The sequence below is a fragment of the Physella acuta genome, unplaced genomic scaffold (assembly GCF_028476545.2).
Source record: "Physella acuta isolate Inbredline_101_S28 unplaced genomic scaffold, ASM2847654v3 ptg001250l, whole genome shotgun sequence".
Taxonomy (NCBI): Eukaryota; Metazoa; Mollusca; class Gastropoda; family Physidae; genus Physella; species Physella acuta.
The window spans coordinates 247680-275299 of record NW_026732766.1 but is presented as its reverse complement, the minus strand read 5'-3'; the positions used below and the strand labels follow the sequence as shown (position 1 = coordinate 275299).

Genomic DNA, 27620 nt, shown 5'->3' with positions numbered 1-27620 from the left:
CTTTAAGTGACTTCTGTTAGAACTTGGTTATTCATAAACGATATGTTAGTTTGACATAGCTTTTGACCTTTTATCACATTTTAATGTTATACGTATCAGGTGTTGACGGTGGTTGTATTTTTTATCAAACACAAAATAGTCCGTTCCTAGACTATCGTGTAGCATTATTTTAGAAAAACGTGTTTACCGTTTTGATTAAAATTATAATATTATGAATACAAAATTATGTTTCAATAATATACATCCGTTAACGATATATTTTTCATAATATAAACCTCAATCAGGAGAATATTCATCTTCATTTTTTTTTCTGCCGAAAACACATAGGGCAGATGAAATTGAGGTCATCTGTTTCAATGACCTCGGCATAATGTGATCAGCATTATGCCCAGCCGTGTTTGTTTCATTAACGTGCGTCAGGTAGCCGTCAGAACTGGGTTAACTCGGGGAGCAACGGGTTAGCAGTCTAGTGCTCTAACGCTCGACCACGCCGTCCCACAATCAGGGGATGCCCTTAGGGGGCGCCAAAATGGGTTGGAAAAAGAAATTGAAAGGTTGAGGGGGGAGGGGGGTGCAAATAGGAAGTTTGAGGGGAGAAGGGTGCAAATCGGAATCTTGAGAGGGGGGTGGGGGTGCAAATCGAAAAGTTTGTCCCCGGGCGCCGGGAAGGGTCGCTACGCCTCTGTGCTTGTCCAGCCTATGTCACCGCAAAGATGAAGAGTTGCCTCCCATATGATTGTCGACTAAAATTTAAGGGAGGCTAAGTGTAGTAACTTTAAAAAAAAAAGATAGAATCAGAAATACATGTATGAATATTTATAAATTGCACTTATATAAAAGCAAACACATAATAAATAAACATACTGTTTTTGAATAATCATTACACTAATCACTTACTTTGATTATTTCCTATTGCAAATGTCTTAAATCTAAAACAAAAAACTAAGACAGTTTGCGTTGAATTTTTAGATTTATATGCTCATTTTATTTCTTCAATGGTTAGTGAGAAAATCAATGATTACGAATTTTGTCTCCTCGATATAGGCCTATAGAAATAATTATAAATTATCATTACTGATGAAAAGCAAATATTCTCTAACAGTGAGCGTTATTTGCTGGTCCACAATTTGAATAAGGTAACAGAAAACTACGACAGTATGTTGATACAAGTGATAAAAGGTTTCGAGTAATTATTACATAATGAGCTGACCCGCGTCAGCATACGCCACTATTTAGTTGTTTTAATCACTATTTTTCAGTAATTCATCATTTGTGAATTCGACACTACCAACGCAGAGACTGAAAATATTTTGTTTGAAAACACTATCAGTAGCTCGTGAAGGACGATTATCCACACCCTCACTTTCCACTCCTCCCCCCCCCCCCCCCCCCCCCGCCCCAATGAAAGCAGCCGTCCGTGACAACAGTCTAAAGACGACAATGAAAAGATGAAGCAGAACTTGTTATTACCTCCACTTAGTTTCAAAGCGTTTAAAAACTAAATTACCTGCCCATAAAAGCCGTTACTTATTCGACCCGGCTCTACGATTGTAAACATTCGGGGTAAACCACAGCTCACCAGACTGGTGAGGGTGGGGGTGGTAGCGATATGGTCTGTTGAGCTTACGTGGGGCTGTCTCGCATTTTCCGTCTATATATTTATATATATAAATATAGATACCAATAGCTCAGGAACTGGACAAAAAAATCTCTTTATAAAGCATCAGGTCAAAATTTGCCAGTTTCCTGTTTATCGAACCGTATTTGCAGGCACTTCTAACTGACAGATACGGGTCGTAATTTATACGTATGTCAAGACTGAAGACAATGCATCGTGACATTAAATCTGACTTAATTGGTCGCCTGATTAATTTGTTATGAATTAATTAAAATTTTGACCAAATTAGTAAGCAGTTCTATCCACACGCACCATCACGGCAAAAACGCGTTATCACGTTCAATAGCTTCGCAATGGTTTTTTAGTAATGTTACTCTATTGTAAATAAAAATATGTAAAGTACTAAATTTTAAAAAATAAAAAACGTTTTAATAACAAGCTTTTTTTAGTCATATAAAAAAATCATAAAAAACGTTTTAATAACAAGCTTTTATGTAATAATGCACTAAAAAGTAGAAAATATATTTTACACTACTTTTTAAATTTACTTTAAAGAAAAGCGTGGGTCTCTTCCTAAATATTACTAAAGGTATCCAATAGATACTAAAGTGAACCACGCTTTTCTTTATAGTAATTTAAATAGTAGTGTATAATTTATTTTCTACTTTTTAGTGCATTATTACATAAAAGCTTGTTATTAAAACGTTTTTTATGAATTTTTTTTTACAATGCGCACAATATTTGCACAGTGTAAATAAATGAAAATAGAAAAAAAAAGGGTTTGCACCAAAGTAGTGTGCTAATGGTTATTCATGCTGTTGTAAGTTTTTTGAAATGATCTGCGTATTTTAAGTGAATAAGTAAAATTGCATACATTTACAAAGACGAAAATATAGCAAGGGTTAAAATTACGGCTACATATGTAAGTTTTGAGCCATTAACGCTAGATCTAGATGTAGTTGTATGTGCATCATTTATTTCAGTGTAAAGCCCTTAGTCCCAAGCATCGAAGGTTAATCATGAATTGTTTCTTATATATATAATAGATCTAGATCTAGATCTAGTAGACAATTCGATTTAACACCTTGTGTATTATGCCTTATGGTGTTTAACTGCGTAAACTGCATGGCAGTTATTTTAAAAAAAAGTGCAATTGTACTGAAATGTTAAGTATGAATCATAGGCTATTTATTCAAACTGTTTACTTTCGATAGTACATGAGTTTAAGGAAAATTCTGATTATTGTTCAATGTATTTGTTTAATGTAAATGCTATTTCAATAGAGCGAGGTAGAATTAGAGCTAGGAAAGACGTTTATTATGTTAGCTGTAACTTTTGTATCATTTTGAAACTTTTACATTTAATTTAAGACTTTTTAAATTTCTTACGTTATCCCTTGCTTACATGTTAGTAGGTCCAAGTTAAGTTTGGGCCTGCTATTTAATAGTTTGATACCATGTGTTACTCATAACTCGGGCTAAAACTAGTTCTATCTTTCGGCTTTGTCTGAAATCTTTTACGTTACACAGATCATATTATCTTTTACTCAAATTTGAATCATGACCGTAATCATTACTATATCCTCGATACTGCCTGAAATCGTACTTAATATTAAAATGGTTGTATTCAGGCATTGTATTTTATCTGTTTAAAATACGATGTAAAGTTTCATACTAAAGTATGGTGAATATTTACAATAGCTATAAGTATATAATAGGATAACTTGTTGACAAATTATGTTGTTGCATATCACTTTTATTGCTAGGGAGTAATAGTTAAGATCCCTTGGGTTAGCAAGTTGTAGTTGCTCCGTTTTTGTATTATTTATCCTAAGGGTTGAATAATGGCATACAAGTAGCGTGAGCGATTGTTTTGTAGGATTTTGGCTAGGGCTAGTTGAATGTGAAGTGTGTTGAGCTAGAGGGGAGTAAATAACCAAAACATTTGTATAGTACAACATTTTGATTAACTTACATAGTAGTATGATAATCAATGATAAGTTACCTTATATTCATAATTATGGCTACTATTTTTAACTAATTTATTAAGATAAACTTGACAAATTTCTGTTGTTATGTTAGAAAAATTAGGTTCGTCTTTATCTATTATGAATGCTGTAGATGGCAAAATAGTGGAGTTGTAACTCGTGAAGCGCTTCCTAATTCCCTAGTTGTACAATATTATGCTGTAGTGAAAGAATATCTAAACAGTCTCTGAAACAGAGAAATAAGACCAGCAAAATAACAAGATTTGTTATGTTTACTAAACGATATAATTCAACATAATTTGGTACGTTGTTATTAAATAAATATAAACAGGTTAGATATTTCTTAAAGTTTATTTATGTGCATGCATAGCCAACGCTCATTTCTACGTGTTTATAAATTACATAAACATTAATCGATGTATCTGCAGGTACTTCAACAAAAGCAGCAGGGACTGGGTTGTAATTGCAGTACTACAACACACCAGACCTATCTACTGATCGTTTATCAATGAAGTAAAGACCATATAGTTTTAAACTTAAGTAGCTTGATTTAAAGCAGTATGGAGAGTTATAGTTTTAGTTATTGCGACTATTTCAATTTTGACGATGAATACGGAGATTTTGAGGATTCTCCATATGAGGAGGATTTGAGTGATCTGGAGGACTTTGAATCTGTTGAGACACAAGAGTAAGCCAAAGCATTTTCTTTTATACCTAAAAGTGTTCTATCTTATTGTAAAAGTAAAGTTAAGTTTCCTTTCAAACCTGACACTCTATAGGGCAAGTGAAGTAGAGTTCACTTGTTTCTGAAACCTCGGCATCTGAAGAGATAGTGTGGTCAACACTATGCCCAGCCGCCTTTACGTTCCCTAACATGAGTTAGGTACCCATCAGAGTTGGGTGGACTCACAGACGGTCTACTGACTTGAACCCGGATTCGAACTCGAGATTATCGTATTGCATTTCCTATTTTATTATCAAGAAATTTTAAATTACATTTTGTTATTCGATATTTTTCTCTCCAGTACAATCAATATTACTCATGTTGGCAAACCTACCAAATACATTTTTCAGTCCTGATTACAATCAATAAATAGCAGTATTTTAATTTTAAAATGAAAAGTATCACTCCAGTACTAGCGTCCGTCACGGCTCTATTGTTGTAAACAACATTTTGAACGGCAGCTCACCAGACGGTTTGAACGATCCCTACCACTTAGTTTTTTTCCACGTTTTACTCTTGTAATTTGTAAAATAAAAGCTAACATTTATTTAGAAATTCATTTAAAATTAGAATTAAATCCCATCCTTGCGTTTATATTCTCGATGTATTTACCAGAAATGTTTGAAAGTAATCGCTGAAATACACAAGGGTAAATACGAGGAAAATGAAAACAACGCCTTATACTAAAACATGAAATGACTTTATGATTTCAAGCGGTCGTCTTTGAACTCGCTGTATACTGGCTTATGGCTAAACATTTATATCTCAACTGTCGATAACGTTTCCATACACATCATATTTTATTAGAATACAATAAAATGGGGGGGGGGAGTGTATAAGTTCCGATGTAAATTTAATGAAATAAACTTTACTAGATTGGTATATGTTAGGACATGTACAGTAATTGTAGTGTCTGAATATATGCACAATTCATTTAAAATTGTCTAGTCCCCTTTGCATTTAGCAAGCGATGTTTGTTGAAATAGATTGATACATGCACATATGCATAAATAATTACTATAATTATAATTTATATATATATATATATATATATATATATATATATATATATATATATATATATATATATAAATTTAATATTTATTGCAATATTTATTTAAATATCTCTATTAAAGGTCGTCTAACATCATGACTACTTCAGAAATGTGCACACACATTGTTAAGGGTCTAGAACACATGTGGACAGATAAAATGTTGTTTGATTTTACTGTCAAAATCGAAGACGAAACAATCAAATGTCATCGCCTGATCCTAGCCGCATGTTCGGATTTTTTTCAAGCACTTTTTCGTTCAGGCATGCGAGAAGTCACCGAGAACTGTGTTGTTCTACACGACGTTTCATGTGACGTGTTTACGTTAATTCTGAGGACATTGTACACGGGTGTAGATATTTTAACTTCCCAAAACCTGCTCGATGTTTGGCGAGCAGTTCACATGCTGCAGATCTCTTTCATGGTCAAGTTGTGTGAGGACTTCGCCATTGAAACGGTTGCGATGGATACGTGGGAACAGATTTACACAAATGCTAAACTTTTAGATTCAGAAAACGTTCTTGAACACCTCCAGAAATTCATGATAAAAAACTTTGAACAAATTTCTCTGACATCAACATTTCTTCAACTGTCTTTTGAGGAACTAAGGAATTTGATAAAATGTCAAGATCTAGTAGTGAGCAAAGAAGATTTAGTTCTTGAAGCAGTGATACGATGGGTCAATTTTGTTCAGATAATGACAGCTGAGTTAAAAGAAAGTAAATGTACATTGAATGCTAAAGATTCAAACAACGTTAACTATATGATGCTAGATTCTAGTGTTACAGTCGACTTTGTAAAAAATGAAATAGCTTTGAGAAAGGAAAAACTTACAGGTCTATTAAAAAAGATCAGGATCTATCTTGTAAGTCCTTCACTTTTGTCTCATGTATACAAGATGGACTTAATATCTGAAAATAAAGATTCAAGTGACATAATTGTCGATGCTTTATTATATCACGTTCAAGACCTGAGACAAAGTCATTGGCCATCTGTTGCTCTACATAGAACGTGTAGTGAATACAGACATGGTGGAGTATTCGCTGAAGGAAAGGGGCATTTTAAATTTTTAAGTGCAATCGAAGAGAAGATTTATACAATCTCAGATAGCTTTTGGTTGCGTGAAGATGTTCATTTAACCACAGTTAATGGAGAACTGTATGCTGTAGGTAGACAAAGATGTCACCTCAACGGAGAATTTTATTTACATTTTTTCAGTGAAAACAAATGGAATTTTGTGACGAGACTGAAATGTCACAACTTGTTATTTTTTTCACGTAGAGATTGTGTTTACATTTTAAACAAAGATGCCCAAGAAATTTACAAAATAAAACCAAAAGACGATCCAGATCATTTACGTATTCTCACAAAGTTTGTAGAAGATATTAAAGTTACACATGTAATTGCTCTAGAAAACAACATTTTGTTATTTTGTTCCGAAATGCAAAACGGGTTAGAAGAGACAGCCGTTCATAAATTTGATATTGTATCCAAAGTTTGGACCAGACTAGACAATCTTGCTGGACCAGCAGAAAATTTAATTAGTTTCAAGAATGGTACAAACAACTACACTTTACAGGCAAATGGCAGTTTGTATTTGGTTCTTTGTTTACACGACAGTAGAAGCATCCAATTTGAACACATTGCTAAACTTTGGACTGGCAAAAAAGTGCTGCATGGCGCGTTCACTTACAAAAAGAAACTTATAATTGTTGAAACTCGATCGCAAATCAACCCAGCTGAAGAGGAAAAACTAGAAGTTCCAAATCACTTTAATTTGATCAAGTACTGGCGAATTTTTTGTACATGTTCTAATGTAGCTCCTCTCATAATATCAACAGCTTTCCTTAGAGAGAATAGCTATTACTACTAAATGTCTAACTATGCTAAACATATATTGTTTGTTTTTTTTTACACACAAATAGAATATAAATACATATAGTATATGTAAGTATAAAATTGAAGTCCTTATTTAAAATACTCATTTATTTGACGATGAGTTAATTTTGTTTACCTTGTATATATATATATATATATATATATATATATATATATATATATATATATATATATATATATATATATATATATATATATATATATATATATATATACTGTCTGTACCAGCGAGCTGATTTAAAAAAAAATAATTATTGGTCTTCATTTTACTATTATTTTGTGTGGGTGTTTCAAATTTTAACACTCTGAATATCAAAGCGCATGCTGCTAATGCTGGTTTTACAGCTTTTGAATTGTTTAACATATATTGTCTTTATGATATGTATTAACAAATGTTTCATATTCGTTAAAAAATTCTTATTTATTTACCAATGTAATAATTAACAATGTAATAAAATAAGTTCTACTTATAAGCAATTGTTTTCTTACAAATGTATTATGAAGTTTTATAATTTAACAAGAGTTACGAAATACAAAAAAGTATATTTTATATTTAGGTATACTTCTTATATACTCACATACTTTTAACAAAACTTTAAAGACATTCTTAAATGTTGAATTTGCATGGTTTTTATCTAGTTTGTTTGTTTTATTAATTAAGTTAACACGATACGATGGAGCTTGACGACGCATACAACCGCTTGTGCTTAACTATTTTATCAACAATAAAACCAAGTATACCATGATACGTTCACGCTTTCCATCCGCAACCAGCTCTTTTTACAATCTTAATGGCAAATATAGGTAAAAAGGGAATACACAAATGGAATCAATCACACAAATCAGTAGGTATGTTGAAAAAATCAAATTAATATATTAGCAGTGTGTTGCATTAGTTGTTTCTTATCACTTGAATAAACAGGAGACCCCTTGAAGTTAATTTCAACACCTCATACTATACATCTTCTCTGCCAACATTTCCTCTATCTGTCATCATTATTGGCCAACTCACTAACACACTATACATGAAACGATACACCACAGAGACTAAACGTTAAAGGGACATCATCAGTAAATATAATGCAAGGGACGTAACAATAACTCCCATAACCAGAGTTTCTTCCTCGAGACATCTCTTCGGGGGGGGGGGGAAATCTACCGAAAAAGTCTACCGCCTCCCCCCCGAATGAAATGGAATTTATATATATATAATTCTCTTCTTTGAGACGATAGAAAACACCAAGCTTTAACGCGCTCCCTACCACCCCCACCCCTACATGGTCTGGTGAGCTGTGGTTCACGCTAAATGTTTACAATCGTAGAGCCGGCTTTAGTGACGGCTATTAAGGGCAGATAATTTAATTTGAAACGATTTTAAACGTAGGGAAGGTAACTATGATGAGTTCACTTTCCGGGGGGGGGGGGGGTGTAGGGGTTGGGGTTGGGGAAATGAGGGCGGGGGGTTATCGTCCTTAACGAGCTACTGATAGTGTTTTGAAGCAAATATTTTCAGTGGCAGCGTTCGTACTGTTGAATTCACAAATTATGGATTACTGAAAAGTAAAAAAAAAAAATAAAACAACTCGACAGCACCAATGCTGCCACTGAAATTATTTGGTTTAAAACACTAACCCCCCCCTTTCCCCCAACCCCTACCCTGCACCCCCCCCCCCCGTGAAAACAGCCTCCTCTTAGTTACCTCCCCTAAGTTTAAAATCGTTTCAAACTAAATTATCTGCCCCTAATAGCCGTACTAAACCCGGCTCTACGATAGTAAACATTTAGCGTGAACCACAGCTCACCAGACCATGTGGGGGTGGGGGTGGTAGTGATAGAGAGGAAGAGAGGGGACTGCAAGGCGCGCTTGCAGCTTGTTTTCTAACGTCTCCAAGAAGAGAAATATATATAGATTGTTACAATTTTAATGGTGCCAAACTTCAATTATCTCCCCTGTTCACATTATTAGAAACAGACACATTCCAAACACAACTAGACAGTTTAGTAAGGAGAAAAAAAAACACAGGTTAAAACAGATAACACACGACGTCGGCACAGAAGCAACAGATTTGGACAAAATACAGATATACTTCACTGTTTACCACCAACAGCTGTTTAATAAAGAGGACACCAACAACGAAACCCCCAAAAATACCTGAAATTCAGGACGAAATTAAAAAACGAAAAGCGCGACAAAATCAGCGGATTTATGGAAGGCTTGAGGAAAACCTGAAACATATACCTGACAGAGATGACCGTGCGAAATATTCCAATAGGGACTACATTACACGTATATCCAAACTGGCAAACCCGACACACAAAATCAAAAGTCACAAATTATAGACCCATTTCCCTACTTAAAAGCGACTATAAAATGTTTGCAAAAAAACTCACCCGAAAAATGTCGTGTAGCATTTACAGCGGTAATCAGCACCAGTGTTTCTTCCAGACTTTTTTTCCGGGGTGAGGGGGGCACTTGATATTTTCGGGAGGGGGTGGAGGAGGGCGGTCAACATTTTCCGGGGGGGGGGGGGGGGGCGGACACTAGTAAAAGTATATGTTTACTATATAAAGTCCATCTTAATGGGAGGGTGCCCAGCCCCCCCCCCCCCCCCCCCCGAAGAGATGCCTAGAAGAAACTCTGATTAGCACAGAAGATCTGGTGAGGAATAATCTATTAGTTTTTACGTGTGTAGTGTGTCTAATGGGGGTGAAGGACAAAAGGCCGATATTCAAAAGGCCGACAAGACAAAAGGCCGACACGGACAAAAGGCCGACATGGACAAAAGGCCGACAGCCAAAAGGCCGACAGGACATAAGGCCGACAGGACATAAGGCCGACAGCCATAAGGCAGACAGCCAAAATGCCGACAGGACATAAGGCCGACAGGACATAAGGCCGACATCCAAAAGGCCGACAAGACAAAAGGCCGACAAGTTTTATTAAACAACAAACTACAATTACAGACATGTTTTTATTTTTATTGAAAACCAGTTACATAATGATAAATGTATATTACAAAATAGAAAAAAATAGGGCCTAGTATGACAAATTGTAAGCGACGCCACGCAAAAATTCAAGTGTAGTTCTGTTTCCTCTTTCTGCAATTACATTTGTTATCCTGTCCTCTTTCTGTAAATATTGTTTTTTTTCGCTTTTTTGCTGGCTCTCCAAGCAATATTGCCTCCATCTCTACTTCAACTCTACCTTGTTCCTGCTTTAGTTTGTTTAATAAACAAAATACTCCAGGGTGATCCTTCCCTACAATTACCTGCCACCTCCTGTGCCACCCCTCAACCGTGTTTTGTGTCCTAGGAATCCCATGTACATGATTATCATGTACAGACCAAAACTCTGGTGGAAAAAGTGGTGGAACCCTCACCTCTCTTGTGTTTAACAACCTCACTCGACCACAAACGTAGGTCTAGTCAAACCACTTTACTAACTCAGCTGTGTTTGGTGGGAAAATGTTTTTTTTAATTCATTAAATGCTTCCGGAGTCTCTGCACTTGGAAGAAATGCCAGTGCTGCTATTTGCCGCATCAGCAGGCAGAACTGTGGATCCTGGCCATAAATAAGTACCATCCATGATCCAATACATAGCCTCGCCAAGCTTTTGGATGTTTGATTCAGTAGAAAATATTAGCAACTTGTCATTGTTTATGGAGCTTTCCTTTAACAGAAACAAAGCTCCTGACTGTGTCAACCTCAGGTCATCTGGAATGGCCACATCTTCTAATGTATGTGGCTCTACTGGATGGTTTTTATTTTGAGTCCTTTTAATTCGATTTGGTAATGCCTGCTTTGATGGCATATCAACCCTCGTTACCATTCTCATGTCAGACGTTGATGCCGCTACCATTTGAGTTGGTAGTTCTTGACTAATGGCAGCAATGGTCTTTAGCTGTGTCAATTTTTCACGAACGACGACGTCACTGGCTTGTGGTGAATGGTTGTGTGCACTACACTTTCTCAGTGTGTGGGAACCATTTAAAAAAAATCGTGCTAGCTCGAGCTTTGCAGAGAGTATCTGCCTTTTCACGAGCAGCTAAATGTTGGCATAGGCTACATTCCCAGTAGAAGAGGTCTCCTCTTTGTCTGTTTTTTATTAGGACAAATCCATCAACATCAAGCATTTGTTTTCCTTCTGTGACTCAATCACTTTACATTCCATTGTATCTAAAATATACAATTATATACGACTGTTTAAGTTTCTCATAAATATTCTTAGGTACATGTAACTGTTCATACCAATACCCCAGAGAATTTTAACAAGGAATGTTATAAGCTGTTGCTAATGTAGTAAAGGGCATCACTAGCAATTGATTTCAGTTTAATAAAAGTTTCGTGACTAGACTGCACTGTATTTACTTTGTTACATTTTGTCTTATGACATGCGTCAACTCACCCCACCTACCCCCGACTCACCTTCAAAATATAACATATTTTGTGTTTATTCAACATGTAGGCATACTAAATTGTATTTTGTTTATTACTATCAAATGTAGTGTTTCTTTTTAACAAAAAACAAAAAAAAAAACTTACCAATTTCGGCACACTTGTCCATGTCGGCCTTTTGTCCGGATCCCGTCTAATGTTATTGTTTATTTTAAGAAAAACAAAACAATGGGGAAGCTACCTAAAATACTTGTAAAATGAATATATTTAATTGTTGTCTCCCTTGGAACAGTCAGCTTATCTGCAGTTTCTAATGAATTTGTTTAGAGAGTGTGTCCCTTCTTGTTAAGAGCGTTTTTTTTTCATCTGGTTGTTGGTTTGTCCTTCGTTTTTCCTTCCCCAAGCCGTTACCTAAATCGTCTTCTTCCGTGGTGTGTTGTGTACCGGCTGACCTGCTCTAGTGTGTGAGAAGAGGGGGCGGGTGGTGGACGTTAGATTTTCTATAGACTTGTCAGTAATTGACGGTTGCCTAGCTAAAATGTTAGCTTTATTCTAGCTGCTGAAAGGGGATTAATCGTCCAGTTTTCTCTGTCGTGTATATCTTTGGGGGTGGCCTTTGGTAAAGATGTCAGCCATTTTTCAAGGTCTGGTAACATTCGTGTACCAGTCCTCCATGTATATATATATATATATATATATATATATATATATATATATATATATATATATATATATATATATATATGTATGCGCGCGCGTGTGTGTGTGTGTTTATACGGATGTATGTATCGATGTCTGTATTTTCTTTTTTTCCCCTTTCGTGTGTGGTAAGTCTTTGATACATAACATTCCACCGATTTCTATTACTGCCTGTCTACACTGCTACTTCTACCCTTCTTATGTGACGTCGACTACCAACGCTTCTATAAATGACAACTTTGATGTGCCTGACTTTCTAGACTTCTAGAGTAACAGATTGCACTAAATTTCAGTAGAGACTGGTTCAACTAAGAAGTTCTCTACGCACATTTTATAGCTGAGTTTGTTAAATTTATATACCGATTGCTACGACTACATAATTTCTCTTGACAGACTTGCTCCACTAAAGGCATTCAAGCTACTCCTCGACTTGAATTCAAACTGATCTTCACCTTTCTTACCGCCTCTAGTCCCGTGACCCTGACCTTATCTTTGATTGGCTACCACTGGTCATCTTGTTTCTGGTTTTGTCTTTCCAAATTATGACAGTTATACCGCATGTAACATGACGTCATTACACAACGTACAGCTTGTTCTTGGCATTAAAGGTAGCAGTAGTTTGATTTTAATGGTCGAGTCGGTAAAGCTCATGGTTGCTAAACCGAATAGTCTCGAGTTCGAAACCTCGGTAGATGAGGCTCGTTAGCTGGGGACAGCCTCTCTTCTAGGAGAGACAACTCCAAAAACAAACAATTGCTGCCTTGTAGTTTGTTCTTGGTTGGACAAAGGCTATGGAAGCAAATCCAAAAAGAAAAGCAGGCTGAAATCGAAGTCAATTGCGTATAACCAGTTGACACGTATACTTAATTGTGTTGGAGGGGATTCCTTCCAACCTTAAATTAAGTACGAAGAAGAAGAAGAGGTTTAATTTTAGAGTTTTCTGCACAAGATTGGTTGTTGTCATCAGTTAACGGGCCTCATCTGTCCGAGGTTCCGCTATCTGGACTTTAAAATTAAAAAAAAAAAAAATTACATTTTTTTTTCTGATTCGATTCATATAATTTTACCTCATTTTTTCTTATTTAAAGAAAAGTAACTTGAAATCGTGAAATTATATGAATATACACAACCAAAAATCATAATACATCTATTTTTAATTTATCAAACACGTCAACCATTTAAACGTTATATTATCTAGTCTAAAACAATCTGATTGTTATTAAAAAAAATGTTATCAAACTTAAATCAAGTTTAATTATATGTATAAATATTAGTCTACGTGAAGGATACAAGAAAAATGTGAACATTCCAAATACTTAAAGACAGTAGCTGAAAACAAAGCATCTCCACTTTTCATCAGAACCTCATATGTTCTTGAAGCTTCAACAGATTTGTCTTTTATCAAAACATCCCCCAGCCGTGATTCCACACCACCAGATCTGTGCCAAACACCAGCTGCTACATCACGATCTCCTGTTTGTTTTATTCTAAGATTTGCTTTATACAGGCCATCAACAGGGGCGGTAAACTCTCCAGTTTTAGGATCAAAATGGTTTCCTGCGTTACGTTCTACAGCACTGAATGCAAAAACTTTGAATCCTTGACACATTTTCCCGTCCCAGCGACCTTGTGAAGCAATAAAACCCAGTGTAGAGTATTTCACTTGTTGATTAGCTGCAAGAAATAAAATACAAAAGGGTATCTACACATTACCATATATAACTTATTCAAACAATGTACAATAAACCTAACTCTGAAACACTTGTTGGCTGTAATTAAACCTTTTTTGACATTAGTACTGCGACGAATCTAGCGACGCGGCTTTTAGACATACATTTATAAAAAACTTAGAGAAAATTTATATTGTCCGCGTAGATTGCTAAGTAAACAGTAAGAATTACATCTGTATAATGAATGCATGTAACCCAGACAAGACACATAATACACATTATGAACCAATCGTTTGTTTAGTATTTTGAGGTCAATAGAAGTGTAGGCTTAGCCCAAAACTGAAGAATACTAATTTTTGTTTATCACTCTCGCTCTTTTGACTAACATTGTTTTGACAACTGTTTTAGGTGGGTTGTTTCCCTTACTAAAGTAACAATACAAGTCTCCTACAGTAATGTCCATTACATATCTGACATGGGCCAATAGATAAAAATGTTCTTGCAATGAAATCAGTAAGAAACTACATCTAATGATTAATACGATAATAACATAGTTCTACATACAAACAATAAACCGGGAGTGATCTCCCCTAAACTTTCTCGAACATTCTTACATAAAAAAACAGGGGATGGGAACTCGGGATATAGGCATGATTTTTAATCCATTTTAAATACTTAAACTTTTTGAAATAGAATAAAATCACGTAGAAAAAAGATTTGCACACCAGTGAACTTCAAATAAAATGTGCATAATAGTGCGCAATATTATTAGTACTTTATAAATTTACATTAGTTTTTGAGAAATTTGACAGAAGGTAGAGAATTAGATCTTTTACTTACATGTGAAATTTCATTTATCTAACAGAAATAGTACTCAAGTTATAAGCTTTTGAAAAATTCAAAGTAGAAAAAGTACCACTTCCGGTTATCGGAAATCGCTAAAAAGTTGATAGGGAACTACGGTTTTGATAAAATACTTAAATATGAAATTCCATCAACCTAGCTGTAACGTTACTCAAGTTATCGTGTTTACAGACACACACACAGACACACACACAGACACACACAAAGACATACACACAGGCATACGGACATGCTTGCAAAATTATGTTATTCCGTATCAGTGAGGTGTAAAACGTCGAGATTTGCAAAAATCTCAATTTTTTTATGATTACAAGACTTTCTCTATACTTCGTATATACGAGAAAGTAAAAACTTAAAGCACATGTTCGTAAAATATATATCAAAATATGTGTTTTCTCGTAAACTAAAAACGATTGTAATAAGTTTAAATGAATATATTGCATATCTATGTTGAAAAGAAATTACGTACCGATTGATTGAAAATCATTTGACAACTTTAAAACTTCCTTTTCAAGAGTTTCAATCTAAAAATAGAAAAACAGCTACAGAAATACCTGTATTCATAGGCGTAGCGACCCTTCCCGGCGCCCGGGGACAAACTTTCAATTTGGTGCCCCCCTCGGGATCAACCTTTCAATGTTCGATTTGCAACCCCCCCCCCCCCTCAAACTTTCGATTTGCACCCCCCCTCTCGAACTTTCGATTTGCACCCCACCCCGTCATATATTTTTATGTATATATAAAGCTAAAATGCAGCTAAAATGAGTTTAATTTGTTTTTCCAACCCATTTTGGCGCCCCCTAAGGTCGGCGCCCGGGGACATATGTACCCCCCTGCCCCCCCTTCGCTACGCCTCTGCCTGTGTTACAAACTAATAACTTTAAACTAAAGAGAGCACGTCTAAATCCATAATATTTTTCTTTTTAATGTAGGTACTTCAAGACAATAAATATAGGAACTTCATGTTACAACACTAATAAATGGGGAAACTAAAGTTTTTTTTTTATTTATTACAAAAAAAATAAACACATTTTATTTGAAATTTAAAATTTTTGGTAACCTAGTAAAATAAAAAGATCAAGATACATTAAATGAAAACTTGTTTTTAATTACATTAAGTAAATAATTTTTCCAATAAATTTGAATATTAAAATTGTTTAGCTAAAAACATTTGAGGCTTATTTACCTTCTTTACTTCTCCTTCCCTAGTCTCAGAGTTTTGATTATATGTTTCAATCATTTTATCAATTGGCAACAATCTTTGTTGTAGAAGTTTACATACAACAACATGCTATTTAGAAGGAATGTTAAAGTATATGGTTAATAAATGTGTTAATATAATGTTTATATCAATAAAACCCACAAGTCCTAATATTATTGGCAGAAATTTTACAAAGAATAAATTGATGATGATCTGATTTAAAATACAAGCAAAGAGTGGCTATGGTAGTGTTTAGCCAACACAACTGTATATAACCAGCAGGCAGACCTAGACTTTGATGGACAGATGGTAGAGACCAACATACAATAGTACAGAGATCAGTAAACACAAACTTTAGTTTATGCTACAAATGTGTTATAGGTTATAAATAGGTTTAGACAATAAAAATAAGAATGCCTATATAGCCAGTAGTAGAACTCTAACTGAATGCATTTATCTAAATATTATTAAAAATGTACCTTAGACAATAATGTATCAAATGTTTTTGTTGTATCTTCTTGTATAGCAGATATTAAATCAGAATATCTTTTAATTTCTTCTGTTAAAGTATCTGTTTTCTCTGTGTAAACTCTCATCTCTTTATTTAGTGTCTGCATATTATTTTCATTTTCTTTCATATCTAGAGACAGTTTCTCCACTGTTTTGTCTGTGTCTGATTCTTTTGTTTTTAAACTTTCAATTTGTTGAGTCAGATCTTCTATTTTGTTATCTTGTTCTTTTAACTGTTTTTTTAAGTTTTTAAAATTCTGTTTTTGTTTCTTTGACAAGTTTTCAACTTTAATCCCCACATCACTTTGTTCTGTTACAAAGTTGTCTCTCCATTGGTTTATCTCTAATATGTTATTTTCAGTCTTTTGTGTTGTGTCTTGAAGGGATGATAAAGCTGTTTCAATATCTTTTAGTCTTCTTATTGTTTCGGTATCACCTTAAATATTGAGGATAAGGTGTGGTAAAAATTATAAAATTATATTTAGATGTTATAAAGATATAGATATATAGATATAGATATATATAAAGATATAAAGATATAGGATGTTGGAAGATCAATATGTCAGATCAGTTTAAATGAACAATATTAAAACACTATATAAGTGGTTTTGTAAAGAAATATGATATGTTTCATTGATTATAAAATAATGTAAAAACATAATACATTAATTTTTTTTTACATTTTAATAGAATGTTTATTTGCGGAAAGGTATATATTAAAAATTAAATATACAAATTCTGACCAGACATAGGCACTGTAGAAATATGTTGAGCATCTTCTGGGATAAAACTTTGACTCTCTGTTGTTGTTTTGTCTTCTGTCATCACAGTGGGAGGGTAGAGCTTGGTGGTTTCTGTCAACAACATAAACTATAATGTTATATATAAATTGAATGAAGAATATTTCATAAGCTAAAGCAATGTAACCTTGGAAACAGTTTTAGTGAATCAGTAAATTAATGAATATATATATATATATATATATATATATATATATATATATATATATATATATATATATAATTATATTTAAATAAGCACTTTTTAAATTTAGGCATCATTTCTCTTTTAAAATAACATTAAACATACCGATCACCATACCATTCATCATATTCAGATGTTCAAATATTACACTCTGTGCTGTAGCTACCATAACAAGAGCATCTTTCACTGTCACATTGGTGTCAGTAGTGTTGTCTATATATTCCATTGCTTTTTTTGTAACCTATAAAGTGAAGTTTATTTTATTCATATTTGAGCACAATAATTTAAAATCTTAATACACTTATTAATAAATAAATACATAATTCATAAAAAGCATTAGCAGCATGGCTTTAAAATAATCTAGATTGCTAGCTATTGCAGTTTTTCTAAGAACTGAATAATATTTTTAAATAAGAATAAAATTTAAAACTATTATTCACTTATAATTAATGTATAGTAATAGATTTTTGATTGGATAATACATTTCACTGTTAATCTTGCTTGAATAGAACATAATATTAAAAATACATGATACGTTCACTATGCATATGTATTTACCTGTTGTATAAAACTGCTGATGCTACTCTGTAGATCTAAGCTTGATTCATTCAATAACCCAAGCTGATTATTTAAATGTTTCTTTAATTTGTCAGACATCTGCAAATTTTTCTTTAAAAAGAAGGGTCTACAAAGTTTTAATATCTCAACCAAGATTAAAATCTATAAATTCAATTACATTTTTAACTTACTTTTAGTGTTAGAAGTAAATTTGTGTAAGATCTACTCAATTATATAAAATATTATGGGCTGATAATAAAGTGAAACTGAAACCTTCTAAAAAACTGGACATTACATCCTAAAATATATAATATATATATAACCAACATACACATATATTTTATGCTATCTATCATACCAGACATACAGTGTATGTCTCTACATATGATTATTACCTTTAAGATTATAATAACTAATATTTCAGGATCACTAAAGCTAAATGTGGAGTTTAGAGTTCCTTTAAGCTGCCCACAAATAATATCGGGAAAATCCAATAGTTAAAAAAAAAACTTAAGTCGGATTTTTGTATTGCAGCGAATTATTTTAAAAATACTAAAGATTTCTAATTAACAAAATAAAAGCAAAAATATGTTGTGAAGTACGAAATAATTAGATGCAGAGTGATTGTATTTATTCGAGGTCTATTTCTGTATTTTTTTTCACAATTAAAATTTTAAAGGTAACCACATAACTGGGTTGTTCTCGCATTATCTATATTCTCTATATCAGTGGTTCTTAAACTTTGTGGAAGTATTGAAACCCACCAGCTTCATAATCGCATTCATATAATCCTTCTTAATAGGAAAGATAAAATATAATTAGTTTCAAATTCAAAACATGGGTTTCTTAAATTAAAACGATTAAAGTCTATTTTGTAAGGAAAAACGACTTTTAATATTCATTCTTTTTATTTGTTTTACATATTATAGTTATTGTATTATTTATGACATTATTTAGAAAAAATATTTCATGTACTGACCACATTGTACTGACCACATTGCCACGCTGCGCATCATTATCGAACAGACCCTTGTGTGGCAATCCCCCTTATACATGACTTTTGTCGACTTTGAAAAGGCGTTTGACAGTGTGAATAGAGATACTATCTGGAAGTTAATGAGCCACTATGGAATACCCCAAAAAATTATATCTATCACACAGAAACTATATGAAGACTCCACCAGTCAGGTAATACACAAGGGAAAACTAACAAAACCATTCAAGGTGACGACGGGAGTAAGACAGGGATGTATGCTATCGCCAATGATATTCTTGATGGTAATCGACTGGATCATGCTAAGGGCCACAAAAAACGACACAGGAATCCAGATCTTGATTTTACCGATGACATCTGCCTACTATCTCACAAGCATCAACATACGCAAGCCAAACTAAATCGGCTATCTGAAGAAACCTCCAAAGTTGGACTAAAAATCAATAAAAATAAAACAGAGATCATCAGAATCAATAAAAGCCAGGACCTGCCGATACAGCTAAATGGAGAAGATTTACGTGAAACAAACACATTCACATGTCTTGGAAGAGGGCGCAGACGAGGACATAAAATGGGTTGTTCTCGCATTATCTATATTCTCTATATCAGTGGTTCTTAAACTTTGTGCAAATATTGAAACCCACCAGCTTCATAATCGCATTCGTATAATCCTTCTTAATAGGAAAAATAAGATATAATTAGTTTCAAATTCAAAACATGGGTTTCATAAATAGTGCATGCCATATAGGCTTAAATCACTGAGTCCAAATAACGAAACGATTAAAGTCTATTTTTTAAGGAAAAACGAATTTTAATATTCATTCTTTTTAATTGTTTTACATATTATAGTTATTGTATTATTTATAACATCCTTTACAAAAAAAATATTTAAAACAATTAAGTTTATTTATTCTTGTTGATTGTCTTGTAAGTAGCAATCCCCTTTAAAATAACATTTTATAGACGAAGCAGCAGTTTTTTAACGTTGTTAGTAAATGTTCGAAATATATTACACTTTCTGTACCAAATAATCAACTCAAAACAAAACACTATATAAGTTTTTCAATATTAACTGGGGGTAATTGTTTGAGAGCACAGAACTTGGCATATAGAAAGCATCCAAGGCGGCTGGGCACAGTATTGACCACACGATCCATGAACAGGTGAACTCTACTTCATCTGCAACGTGGCCCGTCAGATTCAAAACGAAACTTTACTTACTAACTAGTAAACTTAGTATAATAACATCTAAACAAGGACAAATTCGAGTCAGTTACTGTGAGTAAACAAAACACATTAATCATGACGTAGCCTATAAACAAGAGACATACCAGTGTGATTGCTTGTACTGTAACAACGTAGAGAATTTTAACGTTGTTTACTGAAACGTTAACATGAGACGCTGGGAGCTGTAGAGGATTAGATCAGTAAAATCTCTTACACTGGTCTAAGGGAGACAACAGTTAAAATATGTGCATTCTACAGTAGTGTTGGGTAGTATCCCCTGGTATATAAAGACAAGTATCGAACCCATATGCAGCATTCACCTAACGGACTTCTGTACCACTGTAAATTTGTACCTGATTTCCTAGTGTATTTTTTAATGTCGCGTTATGCGTACATCTTTGTTCTAAATTAATGTAAATAATCGTTCAATTCGTTTTATTTTGTATTTTGTTCTACGGAAGATTAGAATGTATAATGTTCCCGTCTCTTAACTTTGTGCTGCAAATTTTCATGACATTAGGCTTTTTCAATAGGCTTCTCTACATAGTTGTCGGTATACGGGAAACAATAAAGAAAATACAACACTAATAAAGAAAGTTTTAGTTCCATCCCCTTATTATTATAAAATGACCAAATAGTAGGATGTTTTGGTTGAACACGTCCTCTATTTTCAACCTCGAACAGGGTGTAAAGGGGCCATATATATTGTTATGTTGTTAAAATTATAAAACATATTTGTTTACTTTTTTTAGTTGCATTAAACTGATTGATACTAAAAGCAATGATTATTTTTTTTTAACATAAAAAATAACACAAAAAACAACAAACAAATAACTGGTGCGATGTTTCAAATTGATTAAGGAAAAACAGAGCGTTTTCAAATACTTCATTTTTCTAAAAAATTCATCAAACGGAATCTACACTAGTCCAACAGTACTGAAGATGAGAGCAAAAATACATAAGTGAAAGATTGAGATAAGACAAAATACAGCTCAAAATGTTTTTGTTGGTACACAAAAAGTTTAGTTTTATAAAAACGTAACTATTCTTTAAAAAAAAATAATTAAAAACTAAAATTAGATTTCAAAATTATTTTACTTATTATTGGTTTTTCTCGTATCTGAGAACACCGACTTATTAAAAGAATCTTTTGAGAGCAGACGCGTTGCATGAATTTTATTTTTATTTTACAACACGAGCCAATACTATTATGATAACGCGATCAAAGTCAATAAGAATGTCATTAGCACTTACGAAAATCTGAATTTCCTTTGTGAAGCACACCCTTATGGACGCTAGCGAATACATTAAATGTTGTGAAAGAGGAGCTCATTTTTAGAGAATACGAGAAAATATTTAAAGATATTACTTATTAGCTGTTTATATTTTATCCAGATAAAATTGACGACTTGCTTTTGTTTTGAAATGTTTTCTGTTTTTTGGTTTTTAATTTACATTTTTGATGAGGGAATTCAATAAAGACAACGTCAGTGAACTAGCTGTAAAGTATGCTAATCAACATCACACGGATATTTTTTTCTTTAAACGTAACCTTATTTATTGCACAGGTAGGTAAACTTTTTGTTGAAATAATACATAAAGGCAAAAGGTTTAAAATAACTTTTATATTGTTAATGGGCATTTTATGTTTTCGTTATAAAACATTAGCCTTTAGGAGAGAGAAAATAAGTCCAATCTCGCGTATATCTGTATGGAATATCTAAAACAATTCTCATGTACTATGGTGTTGCATATATATTAGGATTTTAGGCAATATTAAGTCTGTAATAAATAAAATAAAATGGAAATTAGACGTCAAGAAAAACACAAGAAAAATGCATACATTTACAATCATAATAGCCAGTGAATGAAAATAACACATCGCCAGCTTTCATATAAACCTCAACAGTTGTTGAAGCTTCAAAATATTTTTCTTTAGTATTGACATTACCGAGCCATGTCAGCACACCACCAGATTTGTGTAAAACCCAAGCTCCCACAACACGATCTCCTGATTGTTTTATTGTAAGACTTGCTTTATACAGGCCATCAATAGGGTCGGTAAACACTCCAGTGTTTGGATCAAAATGGTTTCCTACATTACGTTCTATAGCACTAAATGTAATAACATTGTATCCATCATATTTTTTTCCCGTCCCAGCTACCTTGTGAAGCAATAAACTCTGGTGCTGGATGTTTCACTTGTTGATTCGCTGCAAGGAATAAAATAAAAAAATAAAAATGTCTCTGTTCATTATAAACGGCGTCAAACAATTTAATTTTATTACAAGTAAACATATAAGCTTATAAATGTGGTGCCTCAATTGGCACTATCATTAATCGCTGCTTTAAACAGAATGTGCATGCACAATGAAATTTTAACAGTTCTAATAAAATAAATATCTTTAATAAACATGCAGGCTATCATTTCCAGGTCCAAATTAATTAATAAGAAATTCAATCTCTGAGTCTAACGAGAAAATATAATCCACCCAAATAATTTAATATTTTTTCTCTAGGGTTTAAGAGGAGATCACTTTGTAACATATAAATTCAGCTAAATCAAAATACTAACATTTTTAAATATTTTACGTTCAACTGACTTAAAAAAATAAATTTTAATGCTCTGGTCACGTTAACACATATTTATGTATAATGTTCCATTATCTTTAACACAGTATCAAACACTACTTAGACTAATAATTTATTCGCCTTTTGAAAGCAACAATGAAAAAAATTACTACATAGAATTTTATTTGGCAAACATGCACTCGTTGATAGAATAAATTAAATGTAAAGATATTAAATGACTCTTGATTAAAACAAAAGCAATAATGAAATAAATTACTAAATAGAATTTTATTTGAGAAACATGTATCTGAAGAAATTTTAAAATATGCTAAGACAATTAATAAATGTAAAGATATTAATAGACACTTGGTTAAAACATAGATTACATAATATAAGTTTACTTATGCTAGAATACACAAAATATTTTATTAATTTAATCTAAGTTTACCTTTTGTTTTACACCAGATGTATATGTCATTAAACACATTTGCTCTTATATATATAAATTACTTACCAATTTTCTGAAAATCCTGCGACAACTTTAAAACATCTTTTTCCTGAGTTTCAATCTAAAATAAAAAAAAAAGTTATGACATAGCTAATGAAGTCCTTAATAAAAGTCATCATTTGAGTTGTTTTCTAATGTTTACCTTAGGGCTTAATATAATAAATTTACATTGTGTCTATTTTATAAATTGTTAACTGTGTATGTGAAATGTTTAAAAATAAATAAATACTTAAATAAATGTGTTATTTTACCTTCTTCAGTTTTTCCTTTGTAGTCTCTAAGTTCCTGTTACTTGCTTTAATCATTTTGTCAATGGGCAACAACCTCTGTTGTAGAAGTTGACAAATCACACCATGCTGTTAAGTAAATTTATTGTCATCATTTCACACAATTGTACACATTTTATAATTTAATTATATCCGGTATCTAACATAATCAAATTATTAGAACAATAACTCTCATGTGATTAACATAATTATTCTACAATATCACCTTAGACAGTAATTTTTCTTGCATTGTAGAGATTAATTGAGAAAGTCTTTTAAATTCTTGGGTTAAATGTTCAGTTTTGTCTCTGTGACTCTGGATCTCTTTGTTTATTTTGTGTAAGGTTTTTTCATGTTCTTTCGAATCTAGATACAGTTTCTCTAGTTCGTTGTTTGTTGTTGATTCTTTTCCTTCTAATTTTTCAATTACTTTGTTCATCTCTTCTATTTTGTTGTCTTGTTCGTGTAGTTGTTTTCTTAAGTTTTTAAAATTCTGCTTTTGTTTCTTAGACATATTTTCAATTTTTAACCAAATATCACTTTGCTCTGTTACAAAGTTATCTTTCCATTGTTTTATTTCTGATATGTCATCTTCAGTCTTTTGTTTTTGTTCTTGTAGAGAAATTAATGTTGTTTCTATATCTTCAAGTCTTCTCATTGTTTCTGCATGACTTGCAACTTTAGATACAATGTAAAATTAAGCTGAGAAATATGATAACAATGAATGATAATTTTGTGTTTAGATAAAATCAAATCTGTTTAGCTTCATTGTGATCAATATCAAGCATTCAGTTTGTATTAAAACTTTATAATGCATATTTGTCTTCATTGGTTATTGTTTTAATTCTGTAGGGCACATACATACAAGTTTAAATTAGGGTACACAACTATTATGTTACAATGTACATTGTAATACAATATGTCATTAGGATTTACTTGTAGTGATGCAGACAATTAATATTAAAAAAAAAATTATCACACGTAAAATCTGTTGAAATATTTTCTTCTGTTAACATTAAATATTTACTTTGAGGTGTTGTCTTATATCCTGTCATCTTTGTGGGTGGGTACAGCTTGGTGGATTCTGTAAACAAAATACAAACACGATGCACATCAGTTAACATTTAATTAAACTAAATAAAGCATCTGCCATAATGTCACTTTTTGTACACATAGTGGCAGCAGTTTAAATTTGATAATTTACTACAAAAGAAGTTCACAATAGTCAGTGTGAAATAGTATACAAAAGTTAAAGAAATTATCATTTGGTAAGCATTACAAAAAATAATAGCTTTATAAGCTAAATAGTTAAACAAATTTAAACAAGCAAATACAAGTGTAATAAAAAATGAATTAAAAATATAAAATGATGACCTTACCAGTGAACATGTCTGTGTGTTCTAGTATTGTACTCTGTGCTGTTGCTACAACCACAACTGCATCTTTCAATGTCATGTTGGTGTCAGAAGTGTTGTTTACACATTCCATTACTCTTGTTTTAATCTACAGATTGGAAAATAGTATATTTAAAGTGGTTATGTAGTTATACAATTAAAATAACAAAATACAAGTAAGGCCTATCTATTGTTTCATCAAAACCTGTTTTATCCTAAATAATTTAAACATTGATTGCATTCAGTATTTTAAATAATTAAAAAATACATATAGGTATAATTTGTAGGCATGTACTGTGATGTTACATTATTTTACTTTATAATATAACTATTTAAAAAGACAACATTGCTAACAAAATCAAATTTGCATCAGTCTAGCCTATTTACCTGCTGTACAAAATCACTGATGCTACTCTGTAGATGAAAACTTGCCTGGTCCAATAGCTCGAGCTGTGTAGTTAAATGTTTCTTTAGGTGGTCACACATCTGAGTAGAGTTTATTTAAGAAAGATTTGAAAATGTTTTTTTTTTCATAAATTCTGGCACAATTTTTCTTACTTTTAGTATGTTGTTAAATTACATTTGAACTTGTAAAATATAGGCCTAATAATTTACTTAAAGTTACAATTATCATACATAAATTGCAAATTAATGAAAGGGGTCGCCCACAAATGACGTCACACTCGTAGGGAGTAGGGGGTCCGAAATTTTGTTACGGTGTGTGATGAGGGCGAGGGGGGGGGGGGTTCATATGGTTTGACGTCACATTTTTTGCATTATAAAAAAAGCAATGTTAGAAAACGAGTTTTTGACGTTATTCCGCGTTCTAGAAAACGGTTTTAATAAATTGTAGTAGGAATTGATCAAAATTCTCTTTGTTGAAACAGTTCAGACTAGATTTTGGAAACATAACGATGTTTTTTAGAAAAATTCAACAACAATTTTAAGGGGAGTTGTAGGCTGAGGTGCGATGCCATTTTTGGAGGGGGGGGGAGGTAAAAATCGTCAAAAAAGCGTGACGTCATTTATGGATGACCCCAAAGGATAATTTTATATGTACACTATTTTATGAAATATAATAAGTGCTAGGGTATATCATTTGAATATTAAACATATTATTTTTCAACAATTAGATCTACGATCCAGCTAACCAACCACTTGCTACTGCTGCTAATAAAATAACTAATAAATGTAAACTAGCAGTTAGCAATAATACTGCTGAATGTCCATATTATTATCTAATATATGTTGCTGTTATAAGCATTGACCTATACAAATGTATAATTAAGTACAATATAGGAATATAGGATTTAATTTGTTAAATTAATTAGGTTGGTGGTAATGTACACCCAAACCCTAACATTTTATGCTATAATTTTAGACATTGGTAGCTATACTATACATATAATATAGTCTATACTAGGTTAAAATAAAAAGTTCGAAGGCTAAATTCAGTATATTGTATATGCTAATAATTAATAATACTAATATAAATATAATAATAACAAAAGAAAACAACATTAAAATTATATAATTATATAAACAACGGAGATCTTAGAGTTTAGAGTTTAGTTTAGGTAGTAAGTAACTATTACTAATGTCAATAAATAGTCACTATGGTTAATATTGTTTTTTTTAAAGAAGTAGATCTAGGCCTATACTTATACTTTATACTAAACACTCCAATCTTATTATTGTTAAATACAAATCAGGAGAACATTTAGAAATGCTCAAGACATTTAGAGAACGTATACGATTGCGAGTCCTATATTTACTTTTTAGACCTATGATCAGTAAGCTGTTTAAATAATATTGGAAAAATCCGATTATTATAAAAAAATTGTTTCTTTTTACTATAATACACGAAACAAATCTTTAGTGATGCAAACTGTTTCTTACATGGGCACTTACGTGAATAAAGTGACTGGTGAAAGTTAAAATGCCCAAGCATGACAGTTGATAAAAAAGATGTTAATTAATGCTCCTATAGTTTGTATTAGAGAAAGATATAACAAGCTCAGTTGATGTTCCTATCAGTGAACTTGGTAGCTTTAGGGTGGCTAACACTGAAACAGAGTTTTTTCCAGGCATCTCTTCGGGGCGGAACCCACCCTCCCCCCGAAGAAAGTCTACCGCCCCCTCCTCGAACGAAATGAAATGTATATGTAAAATATATACTTTTAACAGTGTCCGTCCCCCCAAGAAATTTTAGTCCGCCACCCGAAACTTTGAAGCCCCCCCCCCCCCCCCCCCCACGGAGAAAAATGTCTGGAAGAAACACTGCACTGAAAATGGAAATAAAATAATTTCGCCAGTCTTGGACGATGGAATTGTTACAGAAAGCGACCCTGATTTTATGACATTTTGAATAAATCTTTCATGCTTGTCTTTTGTCCACTTGGTGAAGAAGGTTTGTCTCCCATTGAGACTGACACAGTGTACTAAGGGGAAGGAACAATGTAATTTGAGTTATGAGATCTTTACCCTTAACGAATGAC

The 27620-nt window shown here is 32.7% G+C and overlaps 2 protein-coding genes across 2 annotated transcripts; one reads left to right on the top strand and one right to left on the bottom strand.

Moving 5' to 3' along the window:
• Nucleotides 1–2442: 2442 nt before the first annotated feature.
• On the top strand, nt 2443–10675 carry LOC131957626 (kelch repeat and BTB domain-containing protein 3-like). The gene is made up of 5 exons (XM_059322360.1): nt 2443–2540; nt 4034–4293; nt 5466–6546; nt 6961–7166; nt 10528–10675. The coding sequence occupies exons 2-5, from the start codon at nt 4166–4168 to the stop codon at nt 10673–10675; spliced, it is 1563 nt and encodes a 520-aa protein (XP_059178343.1). The 5' UTR covers nt 2443–2540; nt 4034–4165.
• Nucleotides 10676–13540: 2865 nt separating this feature from the next.
• Nucleotides 13541–18628, bottom strand: LOC131957625 (filamin A-interacting protein 1-like). The gene is made up of 8 exons (XM_059322359.1): nt 18558–18628; nt 18163–18273; nt 17722–17845; nt 17364–17474; nt 16590–17056; nt 16096–16200; nt 15379–15433; nt 13541–14049 (listed from the first exon to the last, which is right to left on the bottom strand). The coding sequence occupies exons 2-8, from the start codon at nt 18259–18261 to the stop codon at nt 13646–13648; spliced, it is 1365 nt and encodes a 454-aa protein (XP_059178342.1). The 5' UTR covers nt 18262–18273; nt 18558–18628; the 3' UTR covers nt 13541–13645.
• Between the last annotated feature and the right edge of the window lie 8992 nt (nt 18629–27620).

Coding starts and splice junctions, on each gene's coding strand:
- LOC131957625 (XM_059322359.1), bottom strand. CDS start 18,261: ATGTCTGACAAATTAAAGAAACATTTAAATAATCAGCTTGGGTTATTG. Junction 17,846..18,162: donor TCAGCAGTTTTATACAACAG/GTAAATACATAT, acceptor TTCACTTTATAG/GTTACAAAAAAAGCAATGGA. Junction 16,201..16,589: donor TTGATACATTATTGTCTAAG/GTACATTTTTAA, acceptor CCTTCTAAATAG/CATGTTGTTGTATGTAAACT.
- LOC131957626 (XM_059322360.1), top strand. CDS start 4,166: ATGGAGAGTTATAGTTTTAGTTATTGCGACTATTTCAATTTTGACGAT. Junction 4,294..5,465: donor GAATCTGTTGAGACACAAGA/GTAAGCCAAAGC, acceptor TCTCTATTAAAG/GTCGTCTAACATCATGACTA. Junction 6,547..6,960: donor TTAATGGAGAACTGTATGCT/GTAGGTAGACAA, acceptor TACACTTTACAG/GCAAATGGCAGTTTGTATTT.